Source organism: Geotrypetes seraphini, chromosome 6 (genome assembly GCF_902459505.1).
Source record: "Geotrypetes seraphini chromosome 6, aGeoSer1.1, whole genome shotgun sequence".
Lineage (NCBI taxonomy): Eukaryota > Metazoa > Chordata > Amphibia > Gymnophiona > Dermophiidae > Geotrypetes > Geotrypetes seraphini.
The window spans coordinates 86,452,810-86,477,600 of NC_047089.1; the positions used below are offsets into that span (position 1 = coordinate 86,452,810).

The 24,791-nt window shown below is 40.2% G+C and overlaps 1 protein-coding gene across 6 annotated transcripts in view; it reads right to left on the reverse strand.

Moving 5' to 3' along the window:
* Positions 1 to 24,791, reverse strand: part of SCEL (sciellin) — a 314,001-nt gene that overhangs the window by 163,746 nt on the left and 125,464 nt on the right. For all 6 annotated transcript variants that reach the window (XM_033948694.1, XM_033948696.1, XM_033948691.1 and 3 more), the window contains exons 10-11: positions 9,483 to 9,536; positions 5,324 to 5,401 (exon numbers count right to left, since the gene is read on the reverse strand). In XM_033948694.1, coding sequence (XP_033804585.1) covers positions 5,324 to 5,401; positions 9,483 to 9,536 — 132 coding nt within the window. The remainder of the gene's footprint in view (positions 1 to 5,323; positions 5,402 to 9,482; positions 9,537 to 24,791) is intronic.

Here is a 24,791-nt window from a genome sequence, read left to right on the forward strand (position 1 = left end):
TATTCTGTAAATTGTGCGCACAACTTTCTGCACTAAGGGTCATGCTCTATATATGACGTCTAAAAGATCAACGCTGAAAAAAATGGCACTTAGTGCATTTCTATAAAATGGCTCTAAAGTTAGGTGATGTTTATAGAATCACACTTAGCATCCATTTGTGTAACTAACATTTAGGTACACCCATTAAGCCAATGAGAACCAGGCCTAAACTAAACTAAACCTTAGGCTTATATACCGCATCTGCTCTATAATAGTAGAGCTCGGCATGGTTTACAAGAAATTAGAAAGGAGAACAGATACAATATGGATATGGAATAGTATGGAGAGGAGCGGAATTTACAACTTTGAAAATAGCCAAGTTTTCAGATGTTTTCGAAATGGTTGGAATGAGTCCAGATCGTGCAGTTGAATAGGAAAATTATTCCATAGCTCAGTAATTTTGAAAAGTAGAGACTTCCCTAATATGCCAATGTAGGTAACTCCTTTCAAAGTAGGAAAGAACAATTTAAATTTTCGAGTAGATCTGGTAATGTTGGATCTTACAGAATTTCAAGACAGGGGAATTAAAGGAGGAAGGATGCCATGCAAGATCTTAAATGTTAAGCAGGCACATTTAAAAATAAACCCTGGAAATTATTGGAAGCCAATGAAGTTTTTGCAGGAGCAGAGAGACATGATCTAATTTACTTTTTGCAAAGATCAGCCTAGCAGCAGTATTCTGGATCAGTTAAAGTCTTTGAAAGCTTTTCTTGATCAAGCTTAAATAGACCGAATTACAAATAATCCAGCCTCAAAAGGATGATTGATTGAACAAGGACAGCAAAGTGTTGTTGATGGAAACAGGATCTCACTTTCCTCAACATATGGAGACTAAAAAAACATTTTTTAACCAGAGAATTAAGATGGTCGTTGAATGAAAGTGTTGAATCTATAATGACACCTAGAACTTTACTTGAGGATTCAATCTGCAGTGAGGATCCTGAAGGCAACAGAATGGACGAAGGTAGCTGTTCTAATTTTGGGCCAAGCCAAAATAACTTTGTTATGAATGCATTCAGTTTTATTTGTACAGTAAGGGCCCAAGACTGAAGTTTCTTTATATATTCTATTATATTCCCAACAAGGTTAGTGAGGTTCGAGTCTATCTAAAGGAGAGCAAAGATGTCGTCTGCATACGTAAATAGTGTTTTGCAGGGGGATAAACAGAAAAGCTTCAAAGTAGTCATGTAGAAAAGAATAGGTAATAAAGGTGATCCTTGCGGGACTCCACATAAAGGCTTCCAAGAGGATGACATGGTGCCATATTAACAGTATATGAGCGAGATCGTAAGAAATTTGAAAACCAGTCTAAGACTGTAGAATCAATACCTATCTCAGAAAGTTGGTAAATCAAAATATCATGGTGAATGACGTCAAAGGTTGCCGATAGATCGAACTGTAGCAAAATTGCAAACTTATTGCGCACTTATAATTGCTGAACCTTAGAGATTAATGAAATCAGTAGAGATTCGATACTGAGATTAGGTCTGAATCCATGTTGGCAATATAAAAGAATGAAAAATCTCTCTAAATATGATGAAAGATGAGTGGATATAATGGACTCTAACATTTTGGTCAGTAGAGGAATATTCGCTATAGGTCGATAGCTAGACGGTAAGGATGAATCTAAGTCTGTTTTCTTCAAAAATAGGGACAGAACAATGTGACCCATCTCTGCAGAAAAAAGACCTGATGATAAGGCAGAATTAATAAGTTTGGTAAGAGATGAAATGGCCTGAGTAGGAATTTTCTCATATAGATATGAAGGGAATGGATCCAGAGCACATTTGCAGGATCTTAATTTATGACACAGGTTTGCAACTTAGGCTTCAGATACAAACTCAAAAGCTGTCCAGATTCTATCTGCTGGAATTGCAATTGGATTAGTATCACCTGACACCAGAGAATTATAAGAAACTAATGATGGTAAAGAGTCTCTTATAAAAGCAACCTTTTCATTAAAAAAATTTTGCTAAGTCATAGAAACATAGAAATAGACGGCAGATAAGGACCACGGCCCATCTAGTCTGCCCATCCTAATGACCCTCCCCTACCTTTGCTTAGTGAATAGAACCCACGTGTCGATCCCATTTGGCCTTAAAATCAGGCACGCTGCTGGCCTCAATCACCTGCAGTGGAAGACTATTCCAACGATCAACCACCCTTTCAGTGAAAAAGAATTTCCTGGTGTCACCTCGTAGTTTCCCGCCTCTGATTTTCCACGGATGCCCACTTGTTGCCGTGGGTCCCTTGAAAAAGAAGATATCTTCTTCCGCTTCGATGCGGCCCGTGAGATACTTGAACGTCTCGATCATGTCCCCCCTCTCTCTGCGCTCCTCGAGCGAGTATAGCTGCAGTTTGTCTAACCGTTCTTCGTACGGGAGATCTTTGAGTCCCGAGACCATCTGGGTGGCCATTCTCTGAACTGACTCCAATCTCAGCACATCTTTGCGTTAATGTGGCCTCCAGAATTGCACCCAGTATTCCAGGTGGGCCTCACCATGGATCTATACAATGGCATAATGACTTCCGGCTTACGGCTGATGAAACCCCTGCGTATGCAACCTAGGATCTGTCTTGCCTTGGATGAGGCCTGCTCTACCTGACTGGCAGCCTTCATGTCCTCACTGACGATCACCCCCAAGTCTCGTTCTGCTACCGTTCTTGTTAGGATCTCACCATTAAGGGTATAAGTCTTGTATGGATTATGGTTGCCTAGGTGCATGACTTTGCATTTTTTGGCATTGAAGCTAAGTTGCCAGGTCCTAGACCAGCGCTCCAGTAGGAGTAGGTCGTGCATCATGTTGTCGGGCATTGAATCTTCGTCCGTTGTGAATTTGCCCACTACATTACTTAGTTTGGCGTCATCGGCGAATAATGCTATTTTACTTCGAAGCCCTTCTGCCAAGTCTCTTATAAAGATGTTGAATAGGGTCGGGCCCAAGACCGAGCCCTGTGGCACTCCACTGATCACCTCCGTCATTTCTGAGGGAGTGCCGTTCACCACTACCCTTTGAAGCCTACCACCAAGCCAGTTCCTAACCCTTTTCGTCAATGTGTCACCTAATCCTATAGAACTCATCTTGCTCAGCAACCTGCGGTGTGGTACGCTATCGAATGCTTTGCTAAAGTCCAAGTACACGATGTCCAGGGACTCCCCAACATCCAGCTTCCCCGTCACCCAGTCAAAGAAGGTGATCAGGTTGGATTGGCATGATCTCCCCTTAGTAAATCCATGTTGACGGGGGTCCCGTAGATTTTCCTCATCCAGGATCTTATCCAATTGGTGTTTGATTAGAGTTTCCATTAGTTTGCTCACTATTGATGTTAGACTCACTGGTCTGAAGTTTGCTGTCTCCATCTTTGAGCTTTTTTTGTGGAGTGGAATGACGTTAGCCGTCCTCCAGTCCAACGGGACGCTGCCTGTACTAAGGGAGAGGTTGAAGAACGCTGACAGTGGCTCCGCCAAGACATCACTCAACTCCCTAAGCACCCTTGGGTGTAGGTTGTCAGGCCCCATTGCCTTGTTAATCTTGAGTTTTGACAGCTCACCGTAGACGCTGCTGGGCGTAAACTCGAAGTTACTAAATGGGTCAACTGAGTCAGCCCTTGTCTGTATCTGAGGGCCAAGCCCTGGCGCTTCACGGGTGAAGACTGAGATGAAGTATTCATTTAATAGTTGGGCTTTTTCGGAATCCTTTTCCACATAGTCTCCGTCTGGTTTCCTAAGACGTACAATCCCGCCTGAGTTTTTACTTCTGTCACTGATATACCTGAAGAAGGATTTATCTCTCTTCTGGATGTTCTTTGCCAGAGATTCCTCCATGTGGAATTTAGCCTCCCTGACTGCTGTTTTGACTGCTTTTGACTTGGTCAGGTAGTCTGCTCTAGAGTCCTGTTTCCCGCTACTGGGGAGGAAGGGTGTATTGACGAGTCATTGTTAGTAGTTAACGAACACCAGATGTTAAACAAGGTGCTACTTTGATTGTTGGATCTGATAATTTTATCACCATAAAAATTTTTCCTAGCTTTTTTAATGTTGCATTATAAGACCTGATTCTATCCCTCCATGACTGTCTGTCAGCAAGAGATCTTGATTTTTTCCATTTACGTTCCAGTGCTCAGCATTTCTGTTTGAGTTCTCTGTGATAAGGAAGGTACCAGGGAGCCTTACGAGAGTAAGAAACAGTCTTAGTCGATAAAGGAGCCAGTGAACAATAGGTGACTTCTGAGGCATCGGGCCTGAGGGAGAAAGCAAACTGTTTGAAAAATTGGAACCAAAATTGTTCACCCGCGATTTTCTTCCGGAAGGTAATACGTTTTAGAGTACAAGATTAAGCCCCAAGATGGGACATAAAAACAGGAAGACATGAGATACCCAGAAAGTGATCAGACCATGGAACCTGTTCCCAATGAACATCCTCAACTAAAGCTAATGATATCGAGAGAGTGCCCTTTTTCATGAGTTGCAGCGGACTTAAGAGGAGGAAAACCCAGAGAGATGAGAAAACTGCTGAGTTCGATAACATCCTTATTAGCGTTATCATCTAAATGAAGATTAATGTCACCAATGATTAATAGTCTCTGGAATTTTAGGAAAGTACTTGTTATGGTCTCGAATACTAGTTCAGAAGATTTATTCCAAGGAATCGGGGATGATAAATTAACAGAATACCCAATGGATGGCAGGAGAGCATATCATTAACAGTAGCTAGCATATATTCTAGCGATGCATCGCTACCTTTTTCAAGAAGCTGTACATCAAAAATGATTTATAGAAAAGTACCAAACCACCTCCTTTCTAGCAGTTTCTGGAAGAGAAAAGACCTCGATAGCCATGGGAACAGAGCTCAATTTGAGTAAATAAATACCTGCACTTAAATTGTTCACGGATCGGGCATATTCTATAACAGTGTGCCTTTTGGGAATGTCGATGACCCACCCATGCTCCTTGCCTGGTCATGCCCCCTTTTGAGATCTGAGCACTAGAATTTATACGCACCACTTCTCGTATGTTTAGAAAGTTGTGCACATGTAAATTCTAATTTGTGGCAATTGGTGCCTATTATTACTTGCTAATTGCCAATTATCAGCACTGATCAGCTTATGAAACAATTAAGTTGCAAATCAGCAATTTGCTTAGATTATGTTCAGCCCTATCATGCTACTGAATTTTCAAAACTTATCTATAATATCATTATTGTTATTATTCCATAGCTCAAGTGACATCCATTTCATAACATTTTACCATGATGTATAAGAAATCTATCATTTGAATTCTTACTTTGCTCTGGTACTCTCAACCAGGTTGATCCTCTGCTTAGCAGGCACATCATGGTCTGACCCAGAGGTTATTCTAGTTCTGGAAAACAAGTAACGGTGGAACAGAATAATTTCTCTTGCTCATGACAACTCCATACTGATTATTAGTTGCTTATACTTATTGCACATTAAATAATAAGGAATCAAAATAGTTTTTGTTCCAGTGAATTAAAAACAATAGTTAGCATTCAGGAGGTAGTTCTATAAGGAGCTGCTTAGTTTTAGGATGTCGAACATAAGAGTATTGACTAGCAGACAAGTAAGCACTATGTTTTTGGATGATGCATACTTTGACAGTGGGCATGTGCACAGGTAGAGTTCAGCAGTACTTGCATGCAAACACATGCATAACCATATACAGTGGTACCTTGGAATCTGAACTTAATCCATTCCAGAACCCCGTTCGAGTTCCAAAAATTCGAGTTCCCAAAAAATTTGTCCCATTGAAAATAATAGAAACTGCATTAATCTGTTCCTTGGTCCCACAAACTCAGATTTTCCAATAAATTCAACAGAGGCAGCAAGATCGGGTCCCCCTGGCATAGACAGCAAGATCGGGGCCCCCACCGGCATAGACAACAAGATTGGGCCCCCCACCAGCATAGACAGCAAGAGTGCCTAGGAATGCCAATCAGTGCCTAGGAGTGCCAAGCAGTGCCTAGGAATTAGGCACCATTTATAGAATCAGGCCCGATGTGTGTTAATTTGTAGGTTAGCACACATCAAATCAATTTTGTGCACACTAAGGGGGAAAGCATGCACTAACATGTTTGTGTGCGTTAATGCACTTTGCGCCCTTTGATGAATTGTTCCCTAAATATGTTTAAGGTGTTTCAGTGAACTGAATATGTGCTAACAGATGCACAGCCTTATGTAGTTATACAACATTATTCCAGCCTTTATCAAATCAATCTGATTATGTGCCAGCTATAAACATTGCAAAATAATATCCAAGAAGCAGTTACGTCTTTGTCGGATGATACGTGAAATACAATAAGAACAGGACACAGCATCAAAAATGTCAATGTGTTACAAATTCTGTGGTGGAGCTAAGGTCCTTTGTCTATGAAGTACTACACTAAGGCTCTCTTTTACAAATCTGCGCTAAGCATTTTGGCACAGATTTAGTGCGCGCTAAATCAACGCGTGCGCTAACCGATAACACGTCCATAGGATAACATGCATGCGTTAGCGTTTAGCGCATGTTTAGCGTGCGCTAATATTTAGCGTGTGCTAAAAAGCTTAGCACACCTTTGTAAAAGAGGGGGTAACCCCCCTCTTCTATTAAACTTCGCTAGCAGTTTTTAGCGCAGAGAGCCGCACTGAATGGCCCGCGCTGCTCCCAACGCTCATAGGAACTCTATGAGCGTCGGGAGCAGCGTGGACCATTCAGCGCGGCTCCCCATGCTTGAAACTGCTAGCGCAGTTTAATAGACGAGGCCTTTATCCTTTAAACCTGTATTTTATAATATCATTTAAAATAAATAAGGATGTGCATTTTCATTTCCTTTTCTTTCATTCTATGTTAGCATTTGCTAATTTCTTTAGCACACATTAATTGAGTGCATAATAACCCAAAACAGTAATATGAAGCAATGTGCACACTAAATGAAATAACACATATGCTAATACCAAACACAAGCGAAAATAAAATGAAATAAGAAAACGAACCCCCTGTTTTACTAAGGTGCTCTAACCGATTAGCGCGTGCTAATTGATTTAGCGCACACTAAACGCTAACGCGTGCATATTAGTCTATGGAGGGCGTTAGCGTTTAGCATGCGCTAATTCGATTAGTGTGCGCTAATCGGTTAGCGCACCTTAATAAAACAGGGGGAAAATAAATTGAAAAGTTAAGCAAAATTGTTTCTTCTCTAATCCTGATCCTGATATGTTGCTTGATGTATGTATTTTTTAACCTATGTTTTACTGTACTCTGCTTAGTTTTTTTAGGTGGAATATAAATCAATAAAAAAAGAAAGAAATGAAGCATTAATTAATTTGATATATTTATATCCTACCTAATCTACTTGATCTTGGTGGGTTGCAAAAAACATAAATACTTCAGCAACCAACAAAACATTAAAGCTAAATCCTTTAGCAACCAAACAATCAATAAAATATTGCAACTCTGCCCAACTATTTTGTTGGTTAAATTTTAACTTGTTCTATTTTTCTGAGCCTAACACATTACTTTTTTATTGGTAAATTTAAAAAAATCCATGCTAAGGACAGAAGTTGTATACTAGCAGAAGATCCCTATTTATAAAATATTCATGGAGACTGCCTCGAGTAATATCTCTCCAGGGACCCATGACTCATCGACTGGCTCTCTGTAATCATGTGGCGTTATCCGATTTCTGCAAACTGGGATAATGTCTTGAATACTAAAATGAAATTGCTTAGTCTCTCTTCATAGGTCGATTAATGGGTTGACTACATCTGTTCAATACAATATAAACACAATGGATGATTTTGTTTTATTATTTACAAAAACTTGTTTTTAAAAGACTATACCTTTCTGGCAGAGTAGGAAAAGGTTGAAACAATCATGTAATTAGGCTTTGTACTTTTTTGAATGCTTTTGGAACATGCTATATTTCCTGATCAGTTTTTTGTTGTTTTTTTTTCAATTCCTTCTGACATCTTGCAATTAACTGGGTAGCCTATGGGAGTATCTAAGATTTTGCAAATGCTAATGCACATTAAAGCACGCTTAGCACATTCCCATTGTTTTTATTTTCATAAGCTTATCACCTCCATTAACTCTTTCAGTTCTTAGAATAAACTCTTTCTATTCTTAGAATAAAAAGGAGCAGATAGGAAGTGAGCAATTTATTATTTAAAAAAAAAAAAACAATTATGGACATACAAGGGGCTGCTGAAAAGTTCCGAGCCGTACACCCCACACACCCCTCCACACACTGAGCTCAGCAGGAGGAGGCTCTCGTTGAAGGAGTGCTGGGATGTGGGTTGGTGGGTGGGTAGGTGGGAGGGAGGGAGAGAGAGAAGAATCGGGGATCTCCCTGGTGGTTCAGGTAATAGCTAGTGGCAGGGGAATCCCCATCAGCTAAGCTGGCATGACTCCCCAAATGTGGACTATTTTTAGGATCCTCAGCAAAGACAGGTGTCGGAAATGTAGACCAGTGTTTTCCAGCTTACATTTTTGAGTGAATCGCACCTACGTAGGTGCTTTAGGCCGCCTAATGCCACTTCTGCAATTGGCCATATTTGGAAAGGCCTTATATTGTCATAACTGTACAGGCAGACCACGGGTTAAGAATGAGTTCCATTTTTAAAACTATTCTTAATTTGAATTTGTATGTAACTCGGATCATATGAAAATCTTTGTACTGTATTTATGTTCTCCTGTATGGTGCACAGTCTATAAAAACATTAAACCTTAATGAAACCGTCCTCAAAATAAAGTACTGCGCTTTAAATAGAAAGAAAATATAAGAGGGTTACACTTATGCACTTGTTTCTCTTCACAAAGCCATGAGCAATGTTTCTTAAATGCTGCCTGTGGCAGATCTGAACATAGAATAGCGGAAAACTTTATTTTTCCTTTCCAAAGTTTGATCCTGGTATTGTTCCCACCTTCTCCACCTCCTTGAAGCCCCTCTTAAATCCCTTTACATCTGTCCCACTGTTTCCTCTCCACCACCACATACAACATTTCTCCCTCTCATCTCTCTCTTCACCATGCATCTCTACCTCACTCCTCTTCTTCTACCACCTTGCCCAATAATTCTCTCTCCCTCCCTATGCCCAACAATTATCCTCTTTCTTCATTTCCCCATGTACATCATCTCTCTTTCCTTCTCACTCAGACACTCATAGCCAACAATTCTGCCTTTGTATTCCCTCTATCACCTCAGCATCTCTTTCTATTACTCCCTCCATTCTTCCTGACATGAGATGGGTTAGTATTGGATTATTGCCTTGTGTCTTTAATTATGATTGTTGTGTAATTTGTTGTGTTGCTTTAATTTAATGTGTATAAAATTGTAATCCACCTTGATTTTAGGAGGAATATAAATAATTAAATCATAACCATAAGAAAATGGACTTTTGAAATACAGAACTGAAATAATTACAACACATGCACTCATCCTTACTCTGTAGTTTCCACCGTACTTGAGCTGGTCTTATTCGACGGTGTCCAGGATTGTCTGCATAATAAGAGACACTGAATTAGCGCATTTTCCAAATCTTTCAGGACAAAATGTAAGTGATAACAGAAAGCCCATTTGGACCAGACTAGTACATATCTACTATAGGCACTAACCTGAAAGGATATTGGAAAAGAATGGCATGCTCTGAGAAAGGAAATCAATCCATTTTTTTAAAACAATTAACAGCTTACAACTTATATCAGTACTATCATTGTGAATAACTGATCTTGATAACAATTTTGCTAGATAAGACAGAGAACCTCCATCCATACTGCAAGGATATGGTTTTCAACTATTCTTCCCTTTAAACACCCTCATCTTTGCCCCTTCTCTGTTTCTGTGTGTAATGTTGTTGTTTTTATAGTCCCTTAGCCCATGGCTTTTGAGTCATCTTTACACACATTCAAAATACTGTTATTTTTTTTCTCTGTTCAATCATGTTATGGGGACTACAGAAGCACAGGAAATTGGGAAAAGGATGAAGGCAGAAGTCAGAATCCAGAAATCAGCTCCAGATCCCCATACGGAGATGAGGCCTGCACACTCAACTGTAAAATCAATCCAAGAGAGGACAGAAAGGGAAACCCACTGGAAATCCCATGATAGGCTCTCCCAGTGTTCCAATAAGGAAGGCAGGTCATTAGGCCCCTCCAACTGGAGACAGAGGAGGAATCTATTGCCCTATAAAAGGGGGAGCTAAAGCAGAGTCTTTCTTTTTGGGAGGCTGACCTAGAAGGAGCTGAATCAGAGACTGCCGACTACAAACTTGCTGGGACTTCTGATTTTTAACATACTTATAAATGACCTAGAGAAGGAAATTAGTGAAGTAATTAAATTTATTGATCTCACAAAGTTATTCAAAGTTTTTAAATCTACAAGAAGATTGTAAAAAATTGTAAGAAGACCTTACGAGACTGGGAGACTGGACAGCCAAATTGCAGAATGCAAAGTGAGCAAAATGCAAAGTGATGCTTGTAGGAAAGAGGAAACCAAATTATAGTTACAGTATGTGATGCACAATTCCATATTAGGAGCCACCCACCAGGGAAAGAATCTAAATATCATCATTAATGATATGTTGAAACCCTATACTCAGTGTGCAGCAGTGATTAAGAAAGCAAATAGAATGTTAGGAATTATTAGAAAAGGAATAGAAAACAAAAATGAGAATATTATAATGCCTTTGCATCAATCTGTGGTGTGACCATACTGTGTATAATTCTGGTGACTGCATCTCAAAAAAGATGTAGCAGAATTAGAAAAGATACAGAGGACAGTGGAAATAATAAAGGGGGTGAACAACTTCCCTATGAGGAAAGGTTAAAGCGGCTAGAGTTCAGCTTGTAGAAATGACAGCTGAAGGAAGATATGATAGAGATCTATAAAATACTGAGTGGAGTAGAATGGGTAGACATGAATTGCATTTTGCTCTTTCCAAAAATACCAGGACTAGGGGCATTGTACTCCACTCTGACAATTGTTTGAAGGGTGGGATATCAAGTACATTATTAAACTATTAAACTAGGACTTGAGCACGAGTCAATGGCACCTAACAACAACAACAATTTATTTAAAACAAACCAGAGAACATATTTCTTCATTCATCATGTAATTAAACTCTGGGATTTGTTGCTAAAGAATGCGGTAAAAGCAGTTAGCTTAGTAGGGTTTAAAAATGTTTGGATAATTTCCTAAAAAAGTAACCCATAATTCATTATTAAGATGGACTTAGAAAAAGCCACTGTTTATTTCTAGGATGAGCAGCATAAAATCAGCTTTTGGATCTTGCCAGGTTCTTGCAACCTGGATTGGCCACTGGTGGAAACATGATGTTGGACTTAATGGACCTTCAGTCTGTTCCAATATGGCAAAACATATGTTCGGTATGGAACTGCTGTTCTATATTGTTGTGTTTTAAGAAGTACAATGGACTGTTACCTACTTGTGGGTGGATGTAGCTAGAGAAAAAAATCTACAAGAATGGTGACAGGAGGGCAGGCTCTTTTGTTAAGCCTGTCCAATGTTTATTGTATTGAGTACTGCAGCCTTATCAAGGGCACGGATTAAAAGGAGAGTGATTATGGGAACACATTTTTGAACTAGTGTTTTGGACTCTGCTACCCTTTTGAGTACAACTTATTCTTGGAATAAGTGACTTGGCCTATACCACCTTTTTCAGATGAACTAAGAAAGATAAACTAGTAATCTCCAGGTCCTCTACGGAAAACCTGATTGATCCCAATCAAGGGCATAACGGCTTTCATTTGTAAGACATATATTCTGTGCATACAGGAGCCTGAGGACACAGAAAGGTTCTTCACAATCACCTGGCCCACACCAACAGGTGAGTGATACATGACACATCACTAAAATCCATCCCTTCCTTTCTGAGGGCTAGATGCACTAAAGTTTCCGATCATCTAATGATCATTGCTAAACCGGTTTGACTGGTTTAGCAACTGATCGAATTTGCTGACCCAATGCACAAAAGGGCTCACTGTGTGGTTTTCCATGCAGTCATACATTCTCTGATTCTGACATGCAAATAAAATCATTCATATTAAAACAAGCCATCTGATCGATGGCCTAATATGGCATGCCAGAATCGGATTAGTGCTGTTGACCCGAAAAAAATGACAGTTCTGCATGTTGTGGTTTTTTTTTTCTAAGGGCACAGATGTTGTGCCCATAAAAAAATACCATGCCATGTAACACATGCACAACATCTGTGCCATTAAAACAAAACAAAACCCAAACAGCTGAGTGGCAAGAGGCTATTTTGGGGCTTCTCTTGCTGCTCAGCTGTTCGGGCTGTGACAGGGAAAAGCATGCAGTCAGCAAATTGCCTAAGGTGCAGGCCGTGCCAAGCCCTGTCACTAAGGAGAAGTGCAGTAAGAATGTTACTCAGGTTACACATGAGGCTTCAAAAGTCAGAGACGTCTCTGTAACAAAAGCTTATTTGCCTTCAGGTGAGAAGCCTGTGAGTCAGCAGTTAGTTTCAAAGCCCACTGGTAAAGGAAAATCCCAGAGAGAAGGGGTGGAGTGGAAACAATTACACCTAAGAACACACCAGGGAAAGCTTTATTCAAAGCAGGCAGACTAGTTAATGAATAGCCAATGAGAACTCTAGCTGTCCCTGCAGGATAAGTAAACAGAGGAGAGAACTGAAGCTAAGGAGGAACAGCTCCATTCCCAACCAAAGCTTCATTCCTGATACAGCACAGAAGCCACAGGGCAAAAGCCTATTGTCCTCAGGAGGTGAAGCTACTTGAAGAACCAAAGATAACCCTGGATTTCTGGCAAGGAAACTGTCCAAACCTAGTTCTATAGATAGATCTGGTCAGGATTTAACCCAGGTAGCAGGTGAGTAAAATATAGGCCTAGTTTCTTTATTTGGGGAAAGTGATATTCAGCCAGATGTGCATGAGTGAGGGGGAATGTGATACAATGAGTTTGTTGGAAGGTAATGAAATGCAGTGGGAGCCAGGGGACTAGAACATAAGGAATGAGTGTAGTGTTAGTTGGAATGTGTGTTACAGTGAGAAACATTGAGCAGTAGAGCTGACATGTCTCAGAGCAGTTTCAATCCCATTAAGAAGATTTACTGTGTCCCTCTTTAATTGACAAGCACGGCAGCAGCATTGCTAAGGATTAAAGATAAAGCCCTAATCGAAATTGAAGCTCACAAGATGAAAAGTAATCCTATGTCTCCATTACAGACTGTGTTTGTAGCAACTTCCCTTTCATTTTGTGACAAGAAGTTTATGCTTTGCTTTCAAACTGTTTTGAATAAATCAGTGCATGGTGGAAGCACTGGACTGAACTTGGTTACACTTGCTCCGACACCCCAGAGTATGGGGGAAATAAAATCTTTAATTTTTGTACCTGTGTGTTTTTGTTTTTCCTTTTTTGAGCTGGCAATCCCCTTGGCCACTCCAGTAAACCGCTCAGCTGGTGCAGTGCTGAGGATTAGGGTCCAGCTGCCTGCTGTCCCTACTCCCCACCACAGGGCTTCCCCAAACCAGATAGGCATGTATTAAAGTCACTCTCACAGCGACTGATTGGATGGGATTATGGCAAACCTCCACGCAAATTATTTGCATGCAGATTTGTTGGAAAATTGATTGCTGTTTCAAAATTGGCCAAAAAATCAGCCCACAGCGACCCACACGATCTTAGCGACCATGTTTTGTGTATCTAGCCCTGAGACATCACAAAAGCCCTTATCCATAATCTTAGTAGTTTCCTCTTAGACTACTGCAAACTGTTCCTGACTGGTCTCCAAGTCTAGAAAACAAAGGTAGAATAAAGTGTTTTATTTGGAATTTATTAATTGAAATATTTTAGCTTTGGGAAATATTAATTGCAAATGTCTTGTACTGTATTCAGTACAAAATATGGGGTCCCTTTTCAGGTTTTCTATTTCACAATGTGCCTGGTAGTGGAGAGTTTTCAAGTTTCAAGTTTATTAAAAAAATTTTATACCGCTTAATCAGATTTCTGAGCAGTGTACAATAAAAATAGGGTTTGCAGTTGACAATTAAAATATACGTAACATACTCAGACAAAGACAAACGGGAACAAATGGAAAGAAGGGTAGGAATTACAATATTTTAAGGAAAGAGTACAATTAGGGAGAAAACAACCAGGAAGGGAAAGATGATGCCTTCTGCTGTCATTGTCTGTGAAGCCCTTATAAGGGCAGTTAAATATCAAATGCATCTTTGAACAAAAATGTTTTCAGCTTTGTTTTAAAATGGAGCAAAGATAATTAGGAATAAAATTCCAAAGGGATGGCACAGTCACTGCAAAATTATTGGATCTTATTGCATTTATGTACTTGAGAGATGGGACTGCAAGAAGATTTTGAGACATAAAGCGAAGTGTTTCAGATGGGCAATAGGGGATTAGTAAACTATTAATAAATTCAGGTTGGTTACTTTGACATGTCTTGAATGTAAGTAATAGAATTTTATAACTAATTCTGTGTTCCAACAGGCAACCAATGTGCTTTGCACAAGAGGAGGTAAACATGATCGTATTTTTTAGCATTAAATATAATTTTTATTGCAGTATTTTGCACAATTTGGAGGCATCTTAGTTCTTTTTTTGTTATGCCTTTGTAGAGGGAGTTACAGTAATCGATACATGATATCACTAGGGAATGAATTAGTATGTTTAAAGAGGAAGGTTCCAACAGTTTAGCATTCGGAGTCTATGAAAACAACTCTGAACTACAGTACTAATGTGAAGATGGTAGTTGAATTTACTGTCGAAGGTGATCCCTAGTAATTTTAATGAATTTACAATTTTAATGTTTGAGGAATCAACAGACCTTCTTTAATAGGGAAGATCATTAATTTGGATTTTTCCACATTGAGAGCTAGCATGTTTGAAACTAGCCATGATTTAACCTTCTCCAGTTTCTGGTTAATGAGTGTTACTTCGTCTGGGTCTTTCAGATTGATTGAATGAAATAATTGCACATCATCTGCATAAGCAAACATTGTAAAGCCGATGGATTGGCCTAGGGTTAGAAGTGGTGCCATAAATATATTAAAGAGTAGGGGGGATAAGATGGAGCCTTGAGGGATACCGTGTTTGTTTATAAAAGATTCTGAGTATGAGGTATTGAAAACTACATTTGATAATCTTTCAGTAAAGAAAGAGGAAAACCAGTTCAAGACTTAGTCATGGATTCCAATTTCTTGGAGACGTGATAGAAGGAGTATGTGGTCGATTGTGTCAAATGCAGAGGAGAGATCCAGAGAAATGAGCAAGACTGATTAATGGTGATAAAGTATCTTTGTGGTTAGACCTATGAGTGAGAGTTTGGTTGAACGGTGTTGGCTAAATCCTGTCTGGTTTGGGTGTAGGACCTTTGTTTTTTCAATGAAGTCGGTAATTTGAGAGAAGACTATTTTTCAATGAGCTTAGCTAAAAAGGGAATATTGGCTATGGGCCAATAATTAAATATTTCCTGGGTGCTAATTTTGTGGTCCTTGATATTTGGGTAGATGATTGATTTTTTCCACTGTGTTGGTAAGGATCCAGAGGCTAAGCTACATTTAACCAGGTCTAGGATACATGGGCCAAAGATTGAGAAGAAACGGTGGGATAACTTTGTTGCTTGCTTCTTTGGTGTTTTGTGTTGCTATTGCTCAAATAACATGAAAGTCAGTATATATATTTTTTTTTTTTGTATGGCGACTCCCATGGAGAAATGTTCTAGTTCTGATCTGCACGTTGTGGGGAGGTAGAATATCAGCTCCCATATAACTAATTTTATTATGGTATTTTAAACTGAGCTTTTCTTTTGCTTTCTTTCTCATTTTGCTCCTTGTTGTTTGAGCATCATCTATCTCCTTTGTGTTCTTGCAGAAAAGCAGGTTAACATGTGTGGCGAGAAACAAGGTTCTTTGAGTTTGTCTGGCAGGATCTATTGTTTTGCTTTAAACATGAGTGACCTCGGCCTAAAAAGAGTGGTGCGTGAGGATCTGCTGTCATTTACTGTGTTACTGAAGCTACTACCCTCTAAGAAGCTGCTGCCATAGGCAGTTGTCCAGTCTTGTCTAATAGTTGGGGCAGCCCTTGCTCCACCCCCATTTTGAATGCTCATGGGGGTGGGGCAATTCATCCCTCGCCTCAGGCAGTAGATTGCCTTGAACCGCCCCTGTCATCCAGCACCTACATTTCAGCATACTTTTGATATATTTACCCTTTTATGTTTTGTGGCGGACTAAAACTAAGTAGCAGACCCCGCCTGCCAGTGTTATTGCCCGTTGCAAGATATTTGATCCAGTGTGAACTCTCCTTTATTACATGTCTTCAAGGGCAGGATGAGGAAAAGAACCAAAGCATATAGCAATGTATTGCTTCTACTGTAAACCATTAAAGTCATCTGATATGTGTCTGTTCTGCTCCCTCTCAGATTACAGGATACATTTAAGAGATATGATTGACATAGGGCTACCAGATGTTCAGATTTCCCCAGACATGTACTCTTTTAGAGGCCATGTCCGGGCGTCCAGATGGCTATTCAAAACTCGGCACTTTGTCCGGTTTTTGAAAAGCTGGTGAGATCGGGGTCGGGGCTGGAGTGCATCTGTGCACGCGTGGATGCAATGTGATGACATGATGACACATGCGCGCATACATGCAACATCATCACATCACATCAGCCCCAGCTCGAAGAGACAAGGTTTGTGTGGGGCTGGGTTTGGGGGCGGAATGGGGCAGAGTGGAATGAGGCTGGGCCACCTGTCCTCTTTTACCAGAAGGAAAATCTGGGAACCCCAGGCTGACAGACAGAGCACATCATGTGAGTTATGGGACTGCAGATCACTTGTTTTCAGAGGGGAAATACTGCACAGCATTCTGGCTCCCAAGGAGTAGAACTGATTGCAAAGGAAGATGTGCTTAGATTTATTTATTTAAAAAATTTCTATTCTGCCTATGGCCATTTTGTAGTCACCCATGCCTTTACTGAATAGTCAGGTTTGTAACAGTTACTGCTGGACACTCAAAACAGTGGGGAATCCAGTGGCGTAGTAAGGGGGGAGGGGTGGAGGGGGCAGACCGCCCCAGAGAGCATCTTGGCGGGGGAGCCGGCACCTCTCTGCTCCCCCATGCCATGTTCCCCTCCCTGCCCCCCCCCCCCCATAGCTCTTTAAAATCTCTGCCAGTGCGAGCAACTACTCTAGCCTGCTGCTCGTGCCAACCTGGCTTCCTCTGAAATCACTTCTGAGTCGTGGGACCAGGAAGTAATGTCATAGGAAAAGCTAGCATGAACAGCAACTGGAGAAGCTGCTTATGCTATCGAAGGGGTGGGAAGGGAGGGCGCAAGTGTGGCGTAGATGGAGCACGGGAGGTGGAGAGGAGGGTATGGGGGGTTGGCATGGATGGAACGGGGACAGAGAGGAGGGCACCTCCTACCCTCGCTACACCACTGGGGGAATTCCAGACTTTATTAGAAAAGGGATGGTAAATGCTACGACCTCACATTGAATATTGCGTTAAATTCTTGGCGCCGTATCGTAAAAAAAGATATGGCGGAGATAGAAAAGGTTAAAGAATAGCAAACAAGATAATAAAGGGGTGGAACTCCTCTGATATGAGGAAAGACTTGGAAAAGAGACTGCTGAGGGGAGATATGATCGAAGTTTATAAAATGCGGAATGGTGTAGAACCGGTAAAAGTAAATCAATTTTTTAACTCCATCAAAAATTATAAAGCATAAGAGAAACTCGATGAAGTTACAGGGAAATACTTTTAAAACCAATAGGAGAAACTATTTTTTCACTCAAAAAGTCATATAAAACTAAATTATCCTTCATTTAAAGCAGGGGTGTCAAAGTCCCTCCTCGAGGGCCGCAATCCAGTCGGATTTTCAGGATTTTCCAATGAATATGCATGAGATCTATTAGCATACACCCTCCTCGAGGGCCGCAATCCAGTCGGGTTTTCAGGATTTACCCAATAAATATGCATGAGATCTATTAGCAAACAATGAAACCCGACTGGATTGTGGCCCTCGAGGGACTTTGACATCCCTGATTTAAAGGGATTAAGTGAAAACAATTGTCATTCTTTCTTTTATCAAGCAATTTCTACTTGGAACAATCTTCCATTATATATGAGACAGCTCTTTAATGTTCTTACATTTAGAAAGATGGTTAAATTCTCTTTGTTTAAGGAATATCTATTAAAAGGGAATTAATATGCTAGATAGAATCTACACTCTAATACAGGGGTAGGGAACTCCAGTCCTCGAGAGCCGTATTCCAGTTGGGTTTTCAGGATTTCCCCAATGAATATCAATTGAAAGCAGTGCATGCAAATAGATCTCATGCATATTCATTGAGGAAATCCTGAAAACCTGATTGGACTATGGCTCTCGAGGACCGGAGTTCCCTACCCCTGCTCTAATAGGAAGGAAGGATGCAGTCTCTTGATTATTAGGAGGCTTAAAACTTATATCTTCCCTGGTTATTTCAGTCTCTTGCTTCTTGTAATCTGTGTTGAGCTGTAGAGGTATTATGCAGAATAAAATAAATGAATTGTATTGGAATATATAAAAGTTAAGCTCTGGAACTCATTGCCAGAGGATATGGTAACAGATAATGTAGATCAGGGCTGCCCAAGCCGATCCTTGAGATCTACTGGCAGGTCAGGATTTCAGGATATCCACAATGAATATGCATGAGAAAGATTTGCCTGCACTGCTTTCTTGGTATGCAAATCTCTCTCATGCATATTCATTGTGGATAGCCTGAAAACCTAGCCTGCCATCAGATCTCGAGGACCGGACTTGGGCAGCCCTGATGTAGATGGTCTTAAAAAAGGTTTGGTCAGGTTCCTGGAGGAAGAGTCCATATAGTCTGCTATTGAGACAGAGATGGGAGAAGCCATTGCTTGCCCTAGGATTGGTAGCATGGAATGTTGCTACATAGAAACATAGAAAAAGACGGCAGATAAGGGCTGCGGCCCATCTAGTCTGCCCACCCTAATGACCCTCCCCTATTTAGCTCTGTGCAGGGATCTCACGTGACGATCCCATTTCTTCTTAAAATCAGGCACGCTGCTTGCCTCGATCACCTGAAGTGGAAGTCTGTTCCAGCGATCAACCACTCTTTCGGTGAAAAAGTATTTCCTGGTGTCGCCGTGCAATTTCCCGCCCCTGATTTTCCATGGATGTCCTCTTGTCGCCGTTAGAAAAAGAAGATATCTTCTTCTACCTCGATACGGCCCGTGAGGTATTTGAATGTCTTGATCATGTCTACTACTGTATTTGGATTTCTCAAAACCAACAAGGGAGTCTTTTTGGATAGTTACAATATCAACACTTGAAAAATATCAAAACAAATTAATGTTTCATTCATGTGTGATTCTGACCAGTTGCTGAACTCTACATTCACGACCCGCTCCTGCTGCGGATACAAATAGTGTATTCGCAGCAGGAGCGCATCGTGAATGTAGAGTTCAGCAACTGCTCAGTATTCCCCGAGGAAGGCCTTTACAGGCTGAAACGCCCTTGGTGACCTTGGCTTTGTCCTTTGTTTTATGATTCCTTCATGAACTGCAGCACAGTGTATGCGGTGGTGTCTATAGATGTGGCTGTTGTTTGTGTATCATGTTATTCCAGAACAAACAACTGCCAAAGAAACCTGCTTCACAAAATGACAATATGTTCAAGTGCGGAGGAGTAGCTTAATGGTTTAGTGGTTAGTGCAGTGCCCTAGGAATCTGGGGAACTGGGTTTGATTTCCAGTGCAGCTCTATGTGACTCTGGGCAAGTCACTTGTGCTACACTTCTGACATCATTTGGTTTTGAATAAGATAAAAATTTGATTCTTTCTTTATCTGTTTTTCTAGTATAAAATAGCATTATTTAAAGACTATAAATTGTGTTTTCCTGATGTGTAGGTGTAAGACCTTTTAGAAGATTTGCCTTTGCATACTTCAAAGGGGGGGGGAGGGAATTTTTCCTCTGATTTCCTTTGAAATGGTTAGTGAAAATTCAGAATGTTAAATACTGTATACGAGGGTTCTTCAAAAAATTTCTGCACTTTTATACTTTAGCAGGAAATGGTTGGTGCGGGAGAAGTGATAAGAGAGTGTGTTGTAGAAATGTCATGTGACTAATCAGACAGGCAACCTGGCTCACCTTGCAGATAGTGATGTAATTTGCTTTTGAGATATTTAATAAATAGTGTTAAAAAAAATAAAAGTGCGAAAACTTTTTGAAGGTCCCTCATATATTCTATGACCCTGTTCATCTTAAGCAATTTTTGGAGAATAAGTTTCCTATATAGATTGGAAATGTAACATAGAAACATGATGGCAGATAAAGGTCAAATGGCCCATCCAGTCTGCCCATTCGCAGTAACCATTATCTCTTCCTCTCTCTAAGAGATCCCATGTGCCTATCCCAGGCTTTCTTGAATTCAGACACAGTATGTAGGTTTAGCGTGCACTAACATGGTTAGCACTCATTGATGAATTCCCCCCTAAACATAAACATAGATGACAGCAGATAAAGACCCGAATGGTCCATCCAGTCTGCCCAACCTGATTCAATTTAAATTTTTAAATTTTTTTTCTTAGCTATTTCTGGGGAAGAATCCAAAGCTCTACCCGGTACTGTGCTTGGGTTCCAACTGCCGAAATCTCCATTAAAACCTACTCCAGCCCAACTACACCCTCCAAGCCACTGAAGCCCTCCCCAGCCCATCCCCCACCAAACGGCCATACACAGAAGATTCTTATCATTTTTGGTTAGCTTACTACCTGTTTAGACTTTATATCCTGTAATCCTATTTTGTGCTGAAGTATTTTGTTTTGCTTGTAAAAATTTCTAAAATTAATAAAAAGAAAGTTAAAATAAAAAAGAAACGTACGAAGGCAGGCTGGAAGTGATGGATGCCATTGACACATTATGGTTAGCAGTGTTGTGACCCTGCATGGGAAGATATTTAACTCATCTGAAAGCCAAGTGGTGTGTGGGGGGGGGGAGGGGGGAGCTACAGGGCAGGTCAGTTGAGAGGAATATGGTTTTGGAGGGAGATATGCTGTCGCAGTCACTCTGTACAACTTTATTCATTTGTGAGAGGGGCCATACTGCGTTACCTCTACTATCAGGCCCTATAATCTCCACTACAAAACAAAAACAAAATAAGACTAACAGCCTTCTCTCCTCCTCCCAACCCTCTTTCTCCCTATTACCATGTAGGCTCTTCACTGGGCAACAGAAATTATCAGTCATTCATGTCCTACCAATGCAGTAATACCTACTACTGGCTGGTAAATAAAATATTCAAAATGGCATCATAAGAACATAAGAATTGCCATACTGAGACAGACTGAAAGTCCATCAAGCTCAGTATCCTGTTTCCAACAGTGGCCAACCCAGGTCTCAAGTACCTAGCAAAATCCCAAGTAGAAAACAGATTTTATGCTCCTTATCCTAGGAATAAAGAATGGATTTCCCCAAGCCATCTCAATAATGGATTATGGACTTCTCTTTCAGGAAATTAGCCAAACCTTTTTAAAACCCTGCTAAGCTAACTGATTTCACCACATTCTCCGGAAATGAATTCCAGAGTTCAATTACATGTTGTGTGAATAAAAATATTCTCTAGTTTGTTTTAAATCTACTACTTAGTAGCTTCATCGCATGCCCCCCTATTTTTGGAAAGAGTGAACAAATGATTCACATCTACCCTTTCCTCTCTCCTCAGTATTTTATAGACCTCTATCATATCACCCTTGAGCCGTCTCTTTTCCAAGCTGAAGAACCCTAGCCACTTTAGCCTTTCTTCATAGGAAAGTTGTCCCGTTCCTTTTATCATTTTTGTCGCCCTTCTCTGTACCTTTTCTAATTCTGCTATATCTTTTTTGAGATACGGCAACCAAAATTGCACACAGTATTCAAGGTGCAGCCTCAGGTTAGCCAGTGCCATCTGTATTACTACATCAGTGGAACAGAAGTAACCAGGAAATAATTCCTGTCCTGTGAATGGTTCAGATGTCCCACAGTATTGATGAACCTAAAAGGGATGAAGAGAGAACCTGGGAAATGTATTTTTGTTCTTTTTAAGCATAAGGCAGGGTCAGATCTTTTTTTAATGAAAGCAAATGAAAACCAACAAGATTTTGTTTGCTTTTCTCTTATTAATTAGGGCAATAGGCTTGTCTAGAGCACATCGTTAATAGGGATGGAAGGAGGGTTAGCTGCACACAACGCGGTCTGGGATATGGAGGACCAGGATAGGCTTTGCTTCTTTGGGGGGGGGGGCTTAGAATTTGCCAGAAACTGCCGGAATTCAAATGCTGACAGAGTGGGGCAAGCCTGACTCAGGATTGGATTTTTAAAAAACTGCTTTAATATAGCAGGTGTGCTCCTCCAATGGGAGCCTTCCTTTCAAGTGAGGTGAGGCTAAGGCAGGGGTTTTATGCAAGATTCTTCCGAGGTCAGTAAATTTCCTTCCTCCTCTCACAGTTCCAGTTCGGAAACGATATGGTTAATTTATTTCTGTTGTTGCAGCTTTGGGGGGTACCCAAGCAAGGATATATTCAAAAGAGGTCCTTTGAACAGACCTCAATTTTCACCCGATGGTAGAGGTTGGGGTCTTATAGCACATAAATTTAGACTAGGAAGTCCTGGAACTATACATACTAACTCTTGCTGTTAACGGCAGTGCATATTACCTGTTTCATTTACTTTATTGGACAACTTGCTGATATGGCGGAGGTCCAGTTGGTGGTTTCTACATTTATTAAATCTGTAATTTGCTTGGATGTATTGAATAAACAAAGTTGCGGCCCATTTTTATGCCAAATAATTGTCTGTTTTTCTTGTGATAAGTATAATTCTATTATCTAATATAGGGTAAATGACCAAAGAGGTGCCGGTCTAACATCCTCCGTTAGTTTCTTTATAAAATGAAATTTCATTGAACAAACAAAAGCACATCCCTACCAAGTACCAACAGCTGTAAAAGTTGGCACTTCAAGCTACTCAAAGTCCTGCCCAATCCCAACCCAAGTTTTCATCAGCCCTAAGAAGAAAATGCTAAAGACATAAGGAAGAAAAAATTGTGACATAGAATATTTTTATCTATCACTCAATTCTCATAAATAAGGTAAACAATTGAGACCACAGACTTTAGTGCAGAGTTTTCAGGATTTCCCCAATGAATATGCATGAGATCTATTAGCATACAATGAAAGTAGTGCATGCAAATAGATCTCATGCATATTCATTGGGGAAATCCCGAAAACCCGACTGGATTGCGGCCCTCGAGGAGGGACTTTGACACCCCTGCATTACAGGAACCACTTTAAGCAGCTCAAAATATAGCATGACAACCATATTTTCAAATGAATAACTCAGACCACAGGATAAATAATTGGTACATGGACATGGTTGAATACCAAAAGAAAAGCTAGTTTATTCATAGCCAAGGTTAACTAACTTTAAACACAACTTGATACACACTATCTTACAAATAATGTATGTTAAAATACTGAACCTGGAGTAGCTGAAGCTCAGTTTGGTGAATCTGAAGTCACTAAAGCAGGGGTGTCAAAGTCCCTCCTCAAGGGCCGCAATCCAGTCGGGTTTTCGGGATTTCCCCAATGAATATGCATGAGATCTATTTGCATGCACTACTTTCATTGTATGCTAATAGATCTCATGCATATTCATTGGGGAAATCCTGAAAACCTGACTGGATTGCGGCCCTCGAGGAGGGACTTTGACACCCCTGCTATAATGGGCCTTATGTAATCCCGACTACATCAGGCCATTTAGAATTGGCTATTGCAGTATAATATGGAGTTATTTTTCCACATCTTGTTTGTGTTCTAACAGCCTATTCCCCTCACAATATGTTTTTGTCAAAATACGTGTTGGGCTCATTCTATTTTTAGGAACATGTTTCCATGAATATGTGTTCATTATTGTATCTTTCAGTCATCACTAGGGGGGAGAGTGTGGCGCAGTGATTAAAGCTACAGCCTCAGCACCCTGGGGTTTTGGGTTCAAACCCACGCTGCTCCTTGTGATTCTAGGCAAGCCACTTAATCCCCCCATTGCCCCAGGTACATTAGATAGATTGTGAACCCATCAGGACAGACAGGGGAAAATGCTTGAGTACCTGAATAAACTCATGTAAAACCATTTTGGAAGAACAGTATAGAAAATTGAATAAATAAATAAACATTTCTCCTTCAGATGGTTTACACCTCTGAGCTTTATATTTTTTTTTCCTATGTATCTGAACATGTGGGTGGCTTATTATTAGACTGTACAGATAAATTGAGGGTTTTTTTGGATTAGGTAAATCAGATATTTGATTGTGTTGGTTTGTTGTTGTTTTTTTTTGTTACTGCCTTTTTGTATGCATATTTACATTGTAAGCCACCTAGAACGATGGATTATGCAAATTATAAATTTAACAATTTTTAAAAATTAATTCATTACTTAATATATCAGTAATTAGAATTTAAGAACCCTAGATTGATTATTTCATAAGGACAAGGGATCAGTCTTCTATTATAATGATATACTGTATAGTTTGCCCAGGAAACACTGATACTTTGTGGCCATTGCAGATACTGCAGTCTTTCACAGGTTAAAATCGAAGTTTCTAATATTAGATTAGAAACTGTCAATTCTATATAGTCTACCTAAAGTTAGGTGCCGACATCAGTGCACCTAACTTTTTTGATGAATAAGTTTAATCAGTG